The sequence below is a fragment of the Trematomus bernacchii genome, unplaced genomic scaffold (genome assembly GCF_902827165.1).
Source record: "Trematomus bernacchii unplaced genomic scaffold, fTreBer1.1, whole genome shotgun sequence".
Lineage (NCBI taxonomy): Eukaryota > Metazoa > Chordata > Actinopteri > Perciformes > Nototheniidae > Trematomus > Trematomus bernacchii.
This window is the reverse complement of record NW_022987689.1, coordinates 921,266-938,991: the sequence shown is the minus strand read 5'-3', so window position 1 is coordinate 938,991 and position 17,726 is coordinate 921,266. Positions and strand designations below refer to the sequence as shown.

The window sequence follows — 17,726 nt, the reverse complement described above, 5'->3', positions numbered from 1 at the left end:
GACTCCAACAATACACCATGTAAGGATTGACCTTTGGTTCATATATACTGCAATTTTACATGTGGTGCAGTTTCCTATTTCAATTTCATGTGTGATTCCTTTAGCTGTTATTTAAACAAACGCTTTGAAAGAAAATGATAGAAAAGTCCCTTGATAATTCTGACATAGTTTTTTCAATTATTAAGTCCTTAGGCAATACAGGAACTATTATTATCGACGTTCAAACACTAATGTGATTAAAAGTATCACTGTACCAAACCAAAAATCCTTCTATTTAACTGTTAATATTTAGAACATTGCTTGTGTAATGATCTGTCACTATATAATTATGCAATGTACATTTTTACATCAGCTGAGATATCAACGACGTTTATAACAGGGGGATTGCTGCCACATAATATCAATTGTCATAGTGGGTAACCAACAGAAAATCACTCATCCCTCTTGGCAGTCTACTCTAATTACTCTCTGGCTTCCTAAAACCAAAGCTCATCTGTCTGCGGGTTTATTGGGGGGTTGGGGTGAAGGTAAGTGGAGTGCCGGGGGATTACAGTTTGCCTTTGGTGGGTCACATCCACTACTGCGGCTATGCATATCCTATCAGCAGCTAAGCTTGTGAGTGTGGAGTGAGTCAATTCCAGGGAGCAAAAGCCCTACACTGTGATGTAACAAGGAGAGGGAGTGTGACCCTGCAGTGACACGCTGCTCATGCAGTAAGCCAGCTCAAGTGGTAGACTGTCAAATGCCTTGACTTCAGGGGACGAGTCTGTGACCGCGGCTGACGTCCAGTGTCAGCTCGTCACCCTTACGTGACTGAGCTTTTGAGTGGATATTATCAGTATTGAGTCACAGGTGTAAAGCCCTCTTGTTGTAGGCCGACAGAGAGAGTTGAAATTGAACTGCTGACAAAAGGCAGGCAATTATTCTAACCTGCAGTACATGGGCAGTCGGGCAATCCAATATACTCTGTTGAGAAAATGCATTACAAGCAGAATCACTTGAGACAGCAGACAAATGCACCTATACTCTGTTTAATAATTTGTTAAATACAGCATATTACACTCATGGTGATAATGTGCATATACTTGCAATTATACTATAGAGACTATTTTTTTATTTAAAATCTTATTGCTGCACACACGTAAGACAGAATTTTAGTTTTTTTTTGTCTTCTATTTATGTAGTGTACAAAATCAAATGAAGCATTGTATGAAAACAAAGATGTCCTTTGTGCTACAGAAGTGATGTTAGTGTTAAGGACATGATGATGATGACACACATGCTACTTAATGGACAAGTTGGCAAAACAAAGACACCAAAAATTCCACAGGAACAGGAAGTCAAATTCCCTCATGCAGTGCATTACTGAAAGTCTGGCCGCCTGTCAGATCTGATCATCAATGCCAACTCATACGCGGTAACCAGCCCCTTGATCATTGTTGGCTAAACTAAATCAATAAATGACTGACAACCAGGTTCCATTAACGATACTATGCATCTTGTAAAGGAACATCCACCACTTCAGACAGCCAATATGTACACTCACTGTCTCCCAATGTGCATTAGTTTCTTCTCATCACTGTTTCTAGCACCCTCAGACTCATTTACAGAACTAACCACCAACATCTTCACAAAGAAAACCTCATGGAATGCATATACTGCTCTGTTCGGCCTTTGGGATAAACTTTCAAATATCAAATGAAATGAAGTGCCTTGCGTTAAGGAGTTAGAGGCATGGTAATATCAACTAAAATAGTGCAATTTCACATTCCTTGTCATTAATGAATTATTTTCCATGTTATACAACTATTTTTGGTGTGCGTAAAGGTAGAATGTGTGAAAATAAAAGTGCATGCAGAAGGTTAAAGGAAGAGAACATCGACATTTTGGGCAATACGCCAATATGCTTTCTTGCAGAGAGTTTGATTTGAAGATTGACATATTTCTCATATGTACGCTAAACATGAGACAGCCGGTAAGCTAAGTTTAGCTTAGCATGACATCAAGAAGCTGTAGGAGACTACTTACTAAGGTATAAAACAATCTGCGGGCCAGTGATTGTAGTTTTGTTGCATTAGATAGAGCCAGGCTAGCTGTTTCCCCCTGCTTCAAGTCTTTATGCTAAGCTAATCAGCTGCTAGTTGTAGCTTCATATTTAATGAATTGACTTGATGTGGCACCTATCTTCTTAACTAACTCTCTGCTAAAAAGAAAATAAGCACATTTCCAAAGATATTAAATTATTAATTAAGAAATAATATAAATTTCTACTTTTTTAAAAGGAAATACAAATTAAAGGAGAATGATTGACAAAACAAATTGACCCAGGAAGTATGAGTAAATAAATAAAATCCCTGAGGGCTAAAATCCTACTGACACAATTACTAAAGGTTCATGAATAAAGATGATTGTTTTTGTGTTACATTACAAATAAATTGATTGCACAAGGTAAATGCATTTAATTTGTTAGCTAGCTAATGTAACTAAATGAGATGGACAAAGATTTAGCTTTTCTACAGTGACGAACAGCTTTGCTTGTTTTTTTTCTAAGTATACGACTAGAACGTTACATACAATTACTTGTAACTTTGCGGAATAAATCAATTAACGTTGAATGCAACACAGATGCTGCATCCAATTAGATGTGCCTTTCAAATAAGAACAAAGGTTTTTTGCTTGTGGCAGGAGGAAGAATAGGATGGAGTGATGGAGGGCAAAGATAAAGATAAAGTCCATGGAAGGAAGGAAATAAGTCGAATAGGGCTGGATAGAGAGAAAATAAAGGATGGAGGTTAAAACAAAGGTCAAGGAATTATGTTAGAAATAAAACAAGAATGGAATAAAAATGGAAGTTATAAAGAATGGAATGCAGCAAGTAAAGATGGATGGCAAACATTTAGAAAATGTAAAGAAAGGAAGGAAGGAAAGTAACATACGAGAGAGGAAGAACAATTAAAGGAACACTTTGTTCAGTTCTCTGAACAGGAGAGGTCTTGGAGTCCGGTGCCTTGTTCAATGACCGCCTTGGCAAACTGCTTGAAGACTCGGTCCATGTAAGTGCTCTGTCGAGGCCACAGGCCCTCAAGGAAACCAATATGGCCGCCGTGACAGGTAATGAGCAGGGCCAGGTTAGGATTCTGCTTCACGGCCTCCACTGGAATGGCTGCAAAGGAAACAGATTATTTAAAGGTCCCCTATTATACTGTTTTTCATCAATATATTATAGGTCTCAGATATATACAAAACATGTCTCTGAAGTGTTTGGCTCGAAATACCAAGCAGATCATGCATTGTAGCATCCCATAAACCCCTCTGTTTCAGCCCTGTTTCAAAAGTGCTGATTCTCTGTCTTTTACTTTAGATGAAAATAAGGAGCCACTCCCCACGCCCCTCTGCGAGATATTTGGTTAAAAAAAACACAATGGTGCTCTAGCAGGAGATTCAGGTGATAAGGTGGGGGGGGTGTTACCTTGGTTGGTGATTGGCTAATGGTTACACAAGCCAGAAAAACCTTATGACATCATAAAGTGGCCAAAATCTGATCAACTCATTTTCAGACAGGTTTTTATATAAATGGATCAGGACAAAAAGTGAGCGAATCTTTTTTCCTGAAACTTTCAGAATCTCTTTATACAGAGGGGACACATGTTTATTTATAAAAGACATGAAAAAGTGGATTTTGCACAATAGGTGACCTTACGTGCTGTGTTTTTTTTCATACATTATATATGTAACATCAGCTTTTCTAATGCATCCAATCCATACTAACAAGGTTTTGTACAGAAAACCTGGTGAGGGGGCTGGGACTCACCATGCGACGGTGAAAAGACATCATCAGCAGCATTCAGACACAGCATTGGCACCTTCACAGATTTCAGCCTGTGGACGGGACTGGCATCAAGGTAGTAATCATCATTGGTGGAATAACCAAACATAATGGAGGTGAACCTCTCGTCAAACTCTCTGATGGTCTTTGCCTGTAGGGATAAGGTAAATTCATTAAAATGTAGCTATTTTGTTTAATTAGACTAGCATTTGTGACAAAGTTCTACCAAAAATAATCTAACCTTCATGACATGATCGATGTCGTAACACTTTTCAAGCACTGGTCTGTGTCTGCAGGGGAGATTAAAAATAAAACTGTCACCGACTACTGTGAGCTGAAATGAATTGCAGCTGAAAATGTCTTTAAAAAATGTTGACAATGTTAAAACTGCATTATGACACAACAATCAAGCTCACTTTCAAAGTAATACCAGAAAAGGCATTATTGTTCATTTATATCATGCCCATTTTAGGACACGTGTTCAGGGTATGATAATTGGTAAGTGTTCACAGACTTTTTTTTTACAATGCTTTGTTCATCAGCTAACAAATAAAAAAACACAGCAGCACTTTTGCCTGTAAAATTGAAGTGTAAAAACTGTAATATCTAAATAAGTAATATGGGCGTTTTTCAATATCCCTAAACATTTAACCCTTAGCATTAGCAGCGAGTTAGCGGCTGCAGTAATCCTGCTCAGGCTGACCTGTCCACAGAGGCTTGTAGGCAGCTGGTGAGGTAAGAGTTGAAGAGGAAGCGGTCCAGGGGTTTTTCCAGTGAAGCAGTGCACTCAAACACATCCCAGCCTACTGAGAAGACCACCACCCCTTTCAGACAGGTCTTACGGCCCTTGCGCCCCAAATAGTTGGCCAGCATCATCCTGAAAAAATGGAGAGAGGGCGAGAGGTAGGGACAGATGGAGAAAAAAGAAAAACGGTATTGGAACATGTTTCATTTTTGACCAATCCTTCACTTCAATGGATTAGGGCTGTGCAGTAAAAAGCACCTTTTTTGGCATGCTACAATGACGACTGGGATCATAACAAAACACCTAAATGACACTACATTGTTTAGGCTAACGCGGATATCGAAAGATAATATTAAAGAAATGGCAATAAGAAATACCAATATCATCTATTTTCACTTCTATAACCCCATAAGCATTGGGAGTGTTTAATATTAAAGGAGGACACAGAGAGAGAGAGAGTTATACAACGACCTGACTGACTGAACAAGTAAATGTGAGTGAGTTCTACAGTAAATAGTCAGGTGATTTGTGGGTATTGCATTTCATAGAGTGGCTTTATTACCCGCCCATAGATACTCCAGCAGCCATGATTTGAGCAGCTTCATTCGTCCTCTGTATGTGTTCAATAACAGTCTCCAGATCCTCTGTGTTGGCTGCACAGTATGTCCTCGGCGTCTGTGTGGGACCAAAAGACAGCCCTCTTTTATTTCTGTTGTTGGAAATGCATTGTAACTCGTATGACGTCATGAACAGTGTGAGACAAACATACATGGCATATACAGTAGATAAATATAGTAGATAAAGACAGTAGACACGTGGACACAGAGAGCTTACAGATTAATATGTAGCAGACACAATCTCCCTGGGCGACATAAGAACCTTTGTTATTTACAGGGAGAGATAGCAGCACAGTAAGTTGACCTGAGTCTATATCTGTCAGGCTGATACACGATGTTTAGAAAATCTTAATGAGCATAGTAATAAGATGAGTGACGCTTGCAGGAGGCTGACGTTTTAAGGTTTATCGGATCTAGTACAAGGAGAACAGAAGATGACTAATACAAGCAAATACGGAGATGCATTCCTATTGGATGCCACCATCAATTCTTACGCAAAGCTATTCTTTTTTGATATTCATCTTAAATAGGGCGGGAAGTGCACTTGTTTTTTAAAGATGGAACATATTGATGGTGCCTCCTATTCAACACATTCTAAGCATGACAGCCGTATCATCGCTCTCTATGACGTAACTGTAGAGACTTTCTTTTCTCCCTGACCCTGCATGGCAATGGGCCGGTCTTAACTCATATCAGATATGAACAGACCATTTCCCATGTTTATGTTATGTGACGATATCTTGGAGAGTATGATCTGGAGAGTATGATCTGACACCAGAGATGAAACAGGTGATTTAAAATGTGATTACATGTAACCTAAGGGCTTATTCAAATGATTCCTAACATGAGAAAGATCCAAATAAGTATAAAGTCTAAGGTTGAATGTATGTAATAATAAATAGGAATTAGCTATACAATGAATTCACACAAGATATTGTGACATTAGTCAATAAATATGAAGGCAGATCAAGCTACAGCTGAAATGATTAGTTAGGTTATTATGATACTTCATATAATATTGCTCAGGACATTTTTTTAAATGCCAAATATTCGCTGGTTGTAGCTTCTCGAATAAGAACATTTGATGTTTTCCTTTTTCTTCTGTGATATTGGATAGTTACTGCTGTCCAAAGTATACATTAAAAAATGTCCTCTTAGGCTTTGGAAAATGTAAACTGGCCTTTTTCCCTTTAGTCTTATGTTTGATAAACCAAGCTATTTGTCTGTAGTGTAGGCAATAATGGATAACATCACTTAAAAGGATTACAGTGTCAGTGATACTACCACTGAACACTGCCCTGTGCAGATAGGCTCCCCAGCACCTAATGGGTGAAGCACTGGTCTGTGTTAGCTCAGGTCCCATCAGGAGTGTGTAGCAGAGTCGAGCAGCGGAAGTATGCTCGGTCTATAACCACGAGGTCGATTGATGGATACTATTATATGATATGTAAGAAGTTTTACAGAGATACTGAACATCTATGAACAATATCAGTATCCGCAGCCCTAAGAAGCCAACACAATTCACTAAAACACCTTTAAAATGCAGTAATTTAAATCATTTAATTGGTCATTTCTGTTATCATGACTTTGTTGTGTTTTTCTACAAGTTGTAATATGTGTAAGGCATCTCTCTGCGAATCCATTCCAGAGGTGAGTCCGGAAATGAGTAAATGTGTGAACAGAAGATGTGTTAAAAAACCCAGCTCAAACTCAAAGGAGACTATTTAACAAGTCCAAATTCTAAGAATGATGATAATAATATATTATATAATACCAATAACTGGGGAACATGTATCCACTGCAAAGCTACTCAACAGGAAAGAGTAATGTAAAAGGCTTTTTACAAGTCTAGAAATAGGGCACTAGTACTCAGGAAAGTCTTAGAGGCGGGAGGCATCTATCACACAGCGGGTCATTCTAAAACCAAAGCTCTGGCCTATTTAAACAATGGACGATATTCACACTAAGTGGACACAGAGAAAACACTCACAGGAGCATACAAATGCTGTATAATTTGCATAGAATGTAGCACAATGTCTAAGTGAAATGAGGGAGAAAATGCATGCCTTACCGCCAGCAATTGGTACAGTGCCAAGGTCTTTGGGTTTAAACTTTTTTTTTTCAATCTCAGGACAGCTGAGACAACTAAATGCTGGCTATGACCTCAAATACAGTTTCAATCCTAATGACACTTAGCTCTTTTGACAGTTTTACCCCCTTGTTCTGCAGCTGAGTCAGAATATGGCAAAGACAACAGCAGGTCACAGCCCCTGATTCAAAATGCACACCCACGAAGATGAACATTAGATTGCTTGTAAAGAGACAGCATTTGTTCATGAATGGGATCTCTGTATGGAAGTGATGGTAGGATGGTATCAGGGTGATACAGTTGTCCATAAAGAATGCTCCTCTGTTCCAAAGACATTCAGACAGAGAGGGGGGGACATAAAACACAGTGGGCTCGCTATGCACTCAGAGCTCTGGCTTTTTGTTAGCTAAATATACCCATGTGTATCAGGACAGATTTAGCCAGGTGTCAGAACAGCACGTGCTGGAAGAGGTCATACTTCTGTGTATCTGCATTAAGATACAATATCTGCCTGCAACTTAATCCTTTATATGCAACAACATTGTCTGTCCAGCATCTGCTTAGAGCTCCCTCTGTGACACGTGTGGAAGAAATATGCTCTGTTCTGGTTAAGGCAATGAAAAGGACAACTCTGCTGACAAAGGGAAAAACAACTGTTCTCAAAAAGCTTTTTTATCACCTCAGTGCGGATGGGTTGAAAAGTAGAACACATGTTAGATTCTTACCAGCAGTGTTTCACCGGAAACCCCTCTGTTGTTGAATACCACGCATCTGAAATACACAAAATTAATCTCTTAAAAAAGTTTGAATAGAGCTGCAGAGATAAGTCAAGGGGTCAATCATCAGAAAATAAATGATCAACTATTTTCTGGTAACAGCATTAATAAAAGCTTAGCTTAAATTGAAAACTGAATATCTTTGGGTTTTTGTCTCATGGTGATGAGAGTTGATCCGATTTAAATATGTGACCTTGGGGCAGTTTTCACAATTTCTTGCCATTTGAAAGACAAAAAGATGAATACGTTCATTTTTAGGGTTTGCCTTTTAATCAAAAGCATGTATACAAGGTTGAAACAAATGTACAGGCTCTAATAAGCTTATGCTAGCTGTTTTGCTGTTGCTACAAGCTACCAACTTTCATGTTCAAAGGAGCATGGTGTCCCAAATATCTTTAACAACTGAACTGGGAACAAGATGAGATGTGCAGAAGCACAGCTGCGTGAAGAGCATTCTATTTGTACTGTAAAGTAAAGACATCAGCATCCCTCCTATCATCCATTATCTGGAGTCAGTCCTGTTTTGGTTGGTGTAACTCAGCGGCAGGGCGGGACTAGATGGTGTGTTTTAGTGTGTGTGTGTTTGTGTTCACACTGCCAGCATAGATACGGAAGCTGGACTGGGCTAAGCTGCAAAGCTTGTACCGGGATAAGCTGTAATTCATTAAACTACACAGACAGGGGTGAGGGCTGGAAGATGCTGAGTTTGCCTTGCTTTCCAAAATCTGGGTGAAAGAATGAGTGCAGAGAGCACAGAGAGAGACAGATTGTTTTGGAGAGGACGAAGGGAGGAAAAAAGTGCCTCCCTCTGCAACTCTTCAAGCTTGTGCTTCGTTTGGCTATTTACAAAAAGCTGCTCTTGACACGAAGCTTAGCTGCTCACTTTAGTTGTGCACTTCATCTGACATAACCCCAAGGCACTGGAACTCAGTCACCCATTATGCAATAGTAACCAAATCAGTGGAACAGTGGGTGTCACATTTACCTTTTGTTGATCTTGAAAAAGGCTTCAAGGCCGAAACATAATCAAGACATTCCAATATGATTGGACAAAATATGTGTAGATGAATGGAAAATTAGAGCATAAGGTACAGAGAGTGTCAGATGTGTGATTCAGTGCAGTGTATCTGTGCTAAGCGCTGGATTTGTGCCAGGGTATCCAGCCAAGACCACCCACCTATAGCCCAGATCCCGGCTCTGCTGGACCATGTGCAGGATGTAGGACTCTCGGCTTGTGCCGGTCAGCCCGGGGAGAAGGAGGACTGTGGGCCTGGTGGCAGGGTCGGGATGAGAGAGGCTGTCATCATTGTCAAACCAATCCAAAGAGATCTGTCCTCCATCTGGTGCCTTAATAAGCTCACTGCAGAGACGAGAGGGACACGACAAATCAGCCACGACAAGTATTAATTTGTCTCATTCAAACACATGCAAACACTCAAGCACACAAATACATATACATAGTCATCTTCTCTTTCCGGTTACATTCTTTGCATAATTATTCATTTCTAGTTAGTTCTAGGTGAAGTGACTCCTTTATTGCATCCATCAAAAGCACTCCCAAAGGGGAATTGGATATGTGAGCAGAGCGCTCACTTACAGCTGCCTCATTTCCCTCGGGACTATCTTGTCAGTGCGCTATGCAACGCAAAGCAAGTTCAGATAAGGATTAGGGCATTGCACCAGGAGGTTCTGGTAGTCAATTAATTGATTTGCTCTACAACCCTATAGCCTGGCAGATGAGGTCATTCAGTACCAGCGCTTGTGCCTTTTAAAACCTGCACTGCACACATACAGCAGCCAGTGAGCCAACTTGGCGGTAAAGACATCAGAATGAAATTACAGAACCGCCATGAAATATGCACAGGAAGTTAGACCTTAAGGTCAGCCAGGGCCAATCCAGAGTGACCAGTGCATAGAGTGGGAGGGGAACTGATGCTAATCCTCTGATCGGACAATGAGATGACTGGAATTTCACCCTGACAGCCAACGACTAAAAGACATGTCCGTCCTTGGGTCATCCTTGGGTAACTTCATTATGGAGTGGGGGGACGTACTGTTGTCTATTATTATATTATATTATATTGCGGCTCTTGCAAATGTACACATAGTGCAATTTTGATAAAATTCCACTTAAATGCTCAGCCCTACAGTAATAGTAACTAAACTGAAAAGATAAAAACTGCCGCGAAAAGAACAATTGTAAACTTTTGATTAAGTGTCTATACTTTTAACAGATCCAGAACAGATTTATTCCAGCTATGGACAAAAGTTCATATAGACAATTTGGGTTGATCCAACCACGGGTACCTGGCTGACAACCACCTCACATCATACAATCATACTGTAAAGGCAAAGAGGCCATTGGAAATAGTGAGTGAATACATTATACATGATGTGAGAATGTAATGTGAATAAATATGTAATGTGTATTAATAATGGAAATAAGTCTCTCCTAATTCAGTTTAATCCCCTCTACAGTATGTGCAAAGGGGGCAAGGAATGCAGTTGCAATTAATCTTGAACACAGTGTACATTATCAAAGGGCACGCAGGGCGGCCTAAGCCAGCATCGTGACACAAAAGGTTTATTTCTCCTCTGAGCCTTTGAAACTCTGCTAAGAACAAGACGGATTTGTTTCCAGTTGTGAAACTGTTCACAAAGATATCAAGAAATACGCAATGGCAGTTTCTTGGTGACAAAGATTATTTTTAAAGGCCTTTCGCTGTGGGCATGGAAAATTCTGCAGTGCCATTTAATTACTCTAAAAATGCCAGAACAACCTGTTAGACCCCAAGCCTGTTTTTCAGGTTTCAGGCTCGAAAATGACATGCCCAGAACAAATGACTATAACTTCACTTCTAAAAGGGTTAAATTAATAATCTTTTTTCTCAAAGCAAGGTTACATCTGTGAGATGGATGTAGAAGTGTCAGAATCAATATAGATGTTTCTGTGTGAGAGTGAATTCAGATGGAACATAGTAAAAAAGTGTAAATTCTTACCTCCGCCTAAAAAAAAACATTACTTATAGTGAAAACCACCCTTGAATGATGGGTTAGTAGCCTAGGAATCCAAAGTATAACATATAATAAGTACCCTGTATCAAGATTGAGGCAAAACAAGTGAAAATTGACCTTTTTAGAGATATTTAGGGAAAAAAAGTCCAGGCGGACTAAGCTTTGGGCACATTTGGGCACATCTGGTTCCATCAGTGCCATTTAACCTTTTTCAGGTACCAGACTGTAAAAATCATTTTATAACATTGAATCATCACTATAGTTATTAATTCCATCAAAAAAAAAAAAAAAAAAAAAAAGAATTATTGTAAAATTTAACCTGCTAATTATTGTCATGGATTTGAAAACTGATGTTGTTTATTTGCTATGTTCTGGCTGCTAGCTCAGTGAATTCTTGCCTGCAGTGATGGGGTGTATACCCATGGAATCTGTGGAATCTCAGCTTTCAGATGATGTGTTGTTTGTGCAGAAAGTATGAATTATAAATGATCATTTTTGAGTTATGAGCAGAAATAGCATTAGTCCGTATTTGCTAAGGGCTCATTGAAAGGCTTCTTGTGGGAATTATTATTATTATTATTTTATTTTTTTTCGTATAGTCAGTTAGCTGAGTTTCTTTCCGTCAGCTGGGTGTGGAACATTAATAGTTTCATAAATGACACTTCAGAGATCACACTGGTGCTAGCAGATGTAGCATTTTCGGACCCTTCGGCGGGTCCGTGGGGTTTAACAGGTTTTAAGCTGTCACTATAAAAGCACACGCACTGTACTTTTGCAAACCTGAACTTTAGCTGTTGTACAGTTCACACTCTCTTAATGAGGTCAAATACACATACTAAACTAGTTAGGCGTGTCTACTTGCAAGGAAAGATACATTTCTTGGGAAAATACAACTTGTGTGATAGATAATTAGTACGTCAGTCATGGTGAAGACTTACTTTCTGTAGACAACCCCTGGTTTGGCTGTGACAAACGGTCTCAGTAAAGTCTGGATGCGGCTTTCCCAGCACCAAAAGGTGGGGTAGTAGGTCTCTGACACTACCGGACATTGCTCCCTCAGAAAGCGGTAGAACTTTTTACCCCCGGAGATGAGCTGTGGCTTCTGCAACAGACAGGGGAAGTAAGGGTGAAAATACAAGTTATTTTTTTCATTTTTGCCTCAGGGTTTAATTAATTTGACTTTTCATTACATGACAGCAGATCCTTCCATGTAATGAAGCTTAGCTCTTAGAAATGTTTGTCATCATATGTTGTAAAATGTTAAATTGCATTAAAACTTGCATTTTGGTCTCTGAAATAAACATAAATACTTCAAAACAGACCAAATAATTCTTAAAAAAATTACAGAATATTTACGTTGTTGTATATGATTACATTTCAGCATACAACAGAAACACATCTGCATGAACCTTCATCTATTATACTTTAACAGAGCATATGAAACGTTAAGCCTTCATTAGTATTGCATAACAACAACAACAACAACTAATAAAGGTTTTTATCTAATAAAGGCATCGTCTATTACAGTAGCTTCCTTTTTTGATTAAGGTCATTCCACTGGAGAAATGGTAGGATGATTGTTAATAAATCCAGCAATCTAATTGACAAATCAAACATATTATCTAATATGTTTACTCACATAATACATTTCTATAAAAAAAAGTATTCCTGGTTCTATTAATATGTCATTGTTTAACTCGTGAATAATAATCTTATTCAGCAGGGGATTTGTAATTACATAAAACCAACACCGTGAGTCTGCTTGCCATGAAATGAATGACGGCAATTTACCATGCAGCGCAGGAAGCCTTGAAACGGCATGTCTAGCTAACATACAGTAATGTTAGCCTAGCATGGTCAATGCCGACATCCAACTGTATGCAGGGGATTGATTTATTGTTGTTACATAAGTGCTGCACATGGATGTAGATAGCATACATTTTAGATGAATGTGCGCATCCGAGCGTGTCTTATCTGCCTGAGATCCACCCCACATGTGTAACGTTTGCACACTGGTGCACAGATGCAACATAATCGAGACCTCCATCAGCAGGAGCCCCAGTCAACACCATCACCCGGCCGGCAAGTGATGCTCCACCATGACAAGCACAGCGGTTTTTATTGAACATGCAGGACCATAATGCACATAATAGTCCATCTAAAGCAGGTTATAAAACATGACTTACCTTTGCTACTGAAAGCAAATAATAGCAGGTGTACGCTGCGCTAAAGCCCAGAACCAAAGACAGTCCTACCCCCGATCCAAAAAGCCCAACTTTCAGATAATGTGAGAGGTCCCCAGTTAAAATGTTGAAATTGAAGTCCAGCTCAGTCCAGATCATTGCAAGGTCTCCTGTTTATCCTCGTACTGCAAGGACAGCGGCCAGCTCGGGTGAAAGTCAGCTGTGTCTGCCTGCGAGCCCACTGTGAAGGAGGAAACACGGACCATATAAGGGGAGATATAACGCTGTGTGCAGAGCGGTGGCGCTTTATGACCGGCTATGTACAGTCAGACAGACAAGCAGGGAGGCTCACAGTCGCTCCCTGCAGACGACAGGGGGGAGGTGCACCCTGCGGCTCTGCAGATTGGCCTGGAAGCCTCCCCTTGAACTCAGCCAAAAGACAATAAACAGATAGATGCAATGACAGCATTCAGAGGTGGGAAGTAACTGAGTACATTTACTCAAGTACTGTACTACTTGAGTATTTCCCTTTTATGGTACTGTATACTTTTACTCCACTACCTTTCAAAGGAAAAGTAATGTTATTTTACTCCACTACATTTATTTACCACCTTTAGCTACTTTTAACAAAATGCATCTCTAAAAATTAAAGTAGAGATTCAAGATTCAAGGATTTTATTGTCATTCGTACATAGCAGTGAAGTGTAGTTATGTCGATGAAAATCGTATAGGTCACATGCTCCTCCAACAGTGCAACACAATAAAACAGATACAATAGTGCAAGTAAATACACATAAAATAGAATAGAAGTAGTGGATTAACTAAGACAAAACAGTACTATGATTTAATTATTTTACAAAAAGTCAGAACTGTTTTTGTCTACAACAGTAAAATGTAACTCAATGCAACAATATTATCTAGAAATTTCACATTTATAGATATATTTATATACTTTAAGTACATTTAACTGATAATACCTTTGGACTTTTACATAAGTAAGATTTTGAATGCAGGACTTTTACATGTAGTGAAGTATTTTGATAATAATGGTACTTTTACTCAAAGTAAAGCATCTGAATTCTTCTTCCATCACTGACAGCATTACCTTCTTCAGCTTCTTAAACAATGTAACGTGTTTGCTGCAGTGGTAATCCACATTACAACTGGATTACCAACTAGGAAAAGAAGGCAGCTACCCCAGGGGCTACAGACCCACAGGGGGTGCCGACTCAAGGTTCATGATGGCCAATTAGATGGTGGTAATTTAATTAACTGAGAATGCGTTTGTTAATACTGTATGCACCATGATAGGCGCCTTAAGGCAACATTGGGGCCCCATTTAGTATTGAAGGACCCTGGGTAACTGTTTAAGCGCTTTAATTTAAATTAAATTCATGTTGAGCTTATATGGTAGATTTAACAAGGTATACATTTCGGCTTAATCCTTACATAATGCAACAAGATCGGAAACAAGTTCAAAAGGGGCCCACAGTAATGTTTTCCCGGAGCTAGAGTGGGCTATTCTAATATATGCCAACCGGAGATTGTTATTGTTTGTCTTTGAAAGTAGTCTGTTTTGGTGTTATCAGACACATACAGCATCTGGTGAGTCTGATATAAATAACATTTCAACTTAGAAATGTGTTGATTAATGTAATATACAAAACAAATAGAATAATTTTTCAATATCTTAGTTGAGTTATGTTTACAATTAATAACTAACTGCATTCAGTAAAGTAAAGTTTTAACATGTCCTTGAAAGGAAAATCAAAAGCCATTCCATTTAGAAATACCAGCTGGAATTCTTGGACACACTTTTTCTTCTGTGTCTGCTGGATCTTATTTAATTTAATTTGAATTCATGTCAGCTTCCATCAGCTCAGACAGCTTAAATGATACCATTAGAAATTCAATGTGCAGTATACACTGCAGACAGTTTATGAGCCTTTATATGCAAAAATATATTGTTCCAGATGTAACAATTGGTAGTGTTCATTAAATATTTACTCAATGTTGCTTTATACAGAAGTTCCTGCGACTATACATGCATGTATTTGTCAAACACTGGAGAAAAAATTATTTTGATTGATTGTTATTGACTGTTTCTGTAGTCTACTTCCCATGACGAATTAAAACATTTAAAAGGGATGGGTTGGGTTGGTTTCAGATTACTGTAGTGGTATTATTTGAAAATCATTCGACAAAAGATTCAAAAAGATCTGCTTCATCTACTTATTAAAATGGGTTAAAATACAGAGATTATGTTTTTTATCTTTACCACACAAACCGAGAATGGGTTTGGACATCCAGATGCGCATGCGCGACCTGGGCTGGACTCGTACTTGTTTTTCTAGCCTCTCGTCTTCGGGCTTTGTCGTTCACCACCGTAGCTAGTTGTTGCTCGTCTGAGGTCTGAACGATGATTGACAATAATGGCGACGCGGTTATTCTGAGTTGACTCCAGGGAACCATCTCTGGCTGACAAAGGGAACATCTTGGATGGATTTTCAGCACCATACACAACAACAATAATGATAAGCAGCGACCAAAAGGACTTCATTTACCTCAACGAAAAGGACTTGCTAGCCTGGAGAGGTTTTATCTTGCTAGCATTGCGATAGCATAGCAACTCAGCTCGCTAGCTTGCTAAGTTGAAGAGGTGGCATTCTTGTGTGTGGAGTGGAGGAGAGACATAGCCAGCTTGCTGGATAGTCATATCTGTCTAAGCTAGCAATGTTGCTTCTCAATAGGCTTTTGGGGTTATTCGTGTCTTATTCTCAGAGGCAAACCGAGGCGCTTGCAAATAACGTTAGCTTTTGGGAATAGTTTTTTGAGACAGCCTCCTTAGGTAGCTAACTTAGCTACTAAGCTAACAGGCTAGCTTTAGGAATTGTTCCAGTCTCTTTCCTGTTAGGACCTGCTCGCACTTGCAGCTGGAAACTGTCCACCGATCGCTAGCAACGACTGCTAGCTTGCAAACTTGTTAGAAAGAGTTTTGGTACTGCGCGTCCTTTTTGAAAATGACCACCGGGAGGAATAACCGAGCGATGATGGAGGGAGTTGGGGCGAGAGTGGTCCGGGGACCCGACTGGAAGTGGGGGAAGCAGGATGGTGGAGAGGGACATGTTGGCACCGTCAGGAGTTTTGAAAGTCCAGAGGAGGTGGTCGTTGTCTGGGATAACGGGACGGCTGCTAACTACCGCTGCTCCGGGGCTTACGACGTGAGGATATTAGACAGTGCTCCAACAGGTAACTTTACATCCGTTCCTTTTTGTTTTTCAGCACTTTGAGACTCATTTAAAGGCAAGTGTCTTTTAATGCAACACAAGGTAATGCTCAATATACAAGACAGTGGTTCTTTATTGGCCTTCATTTAGAGACTTTGTAGTATTAAGATGCATTTGTAATCCTGGCAGCTATGAAAGTTGTTGCTGTAATGAAAACATAATATTTTGCCATTTAACATAGTTTTTGTTCTACATTTTAGGAATCAGTTAATTAGTTTTAGCTAGTTTATTATGTATGTTGAAAGCAGACATTCTGTTGACTACCGCAAAAGTAGATCAGTATTTAAATGTTCTCTGAACAGATGTGTGTCACAGTCAGATATCACTGTGTTCAACATATGCTAATAAGATGTGGTAGATAATACAAGATACACGTTAAGAGTTGAGAATAGGACAACATAATGGCTTGTGATTTCAAATAACACATTTAGAGGAAAAACATGTTCCAACATTCAATAAAAGTATATCAGCAGGATGGACTACTTACCCATTGTTTAGCCTCATCACCTTGTTGTTGCCATTGTCTTACATCCCAACACAGCTACACTTTTCAGCATGTTTCCCATTGACTGGCTTCATTCAGTTTCTTATAGCTTTACCTGAGTAACGGTGGAGAAGTTGAGTTTTCAGAAGTCCTTTTAATTTTCCCTATCTTAAAGAGAATGATAAAAGCACTTGTTGCTAAAATTGGTCTAGCTGTTATCAGGTGTCACACGAGCATGTATAACACCCTTCAAAAATATATAGGTAATAAAGACAAGTTTTAAAGTGCACACAATAGTCTCAAACTATTTCAAATAGGCTACTTAAATAAATGTTACCGCGCAGAGGCAATAAACATTGTTGATAATAAAATGTGAAACATTTATTCAAGTTGTATTACTGATGTACAATATACACACATGCCAGCACACAATATAACCCCAGTGTATTAATGTAGTCTCCTTCTGCCCCCCCCTTAGGCATCAAGCATGATGGAACCATGTGTGACACCTGCCGTCAACAGCCCATCATTGGTATTCGCTGGAAATGTGCTGAGTGCACCAATTACGACCTTTGCACAACCTGTTACCATGGAGACAAGCATCACCTGAGACACCGGTTCTACAGGATCACCACCCCAGGCAGTGAGAGGTGAGTTAACCAAGCAGCAATTGCTAGTAATGTTCCCCACCTTTGACCCCCCCC

The 17,726-nt window shown here is 39.4% G+C and overlaps 2 protein-coding genes across 7 annotated transcripts in view; one reads left to right on the top strand and one right to left on the bottom strand.

Moving 5' to 3' along the window:
• Positions 1-1,017: 1,017 nt before the first annotated feature.
• On the bottom strand, positions 1,018-13,536 carry abhd3 (abhydrolase domain containing 3, phospholipase). The gene is made up of 9 exons (XM_034137759.1): positions 13,255-13,536; positions 12,007-12,170; positions 9,231-9,413; positions 8,003-8,048; positions 5,134-5,246; positions 4,530-4,703; positions 4,068-4,116; positions 3,812-3,977; positions 1,018-3,163 (listed from the first exon to the last, which is right to left on the bottom strand). The coding sequence occupies exons 1-9, from the start codon at positions 13,408-13,410 to the stop codon at positions 2,970-2,972; spliced, it is 1,245 nt and encodes a 414-aa protein (XP_033993650.1). The 5' UTR covers positions 13,411-13,536; the 3' UTR covers positions 1,018-2,969.
• Positions 13,537-15,623: 2,087 nt separating this feature from the next.
• The window catches only part of mib1 (mindbomb E3 ubiquitin protein ligase 1), a 50,585-nt gene continuing 48,482 nt past the window's right edge, over positions 15,624-17,726 (top strand). For 5 of the 6 annotated variants that reach the window (XM_034137758.1, XM_034137757.1, XM_034137756.1 and 2 more), the window contains exons 1-2: positions 15,624-16,500; positions 17,501-17,672. In XM_034137758.1, coding sequence (XP_033993649.1) covers positions 16,272-16,500; positions 17,501-17,672 — 401 coding nt within the window. In that variant the 5' untranslated portion in view covers positions 15,624-16,271. The remainder of the gene's footprint in view (positions 16,501-17,500; positions 17,673-17,726) is intronic. The other variant, XM_034137755.1, reaches the window with a different exon arrangement.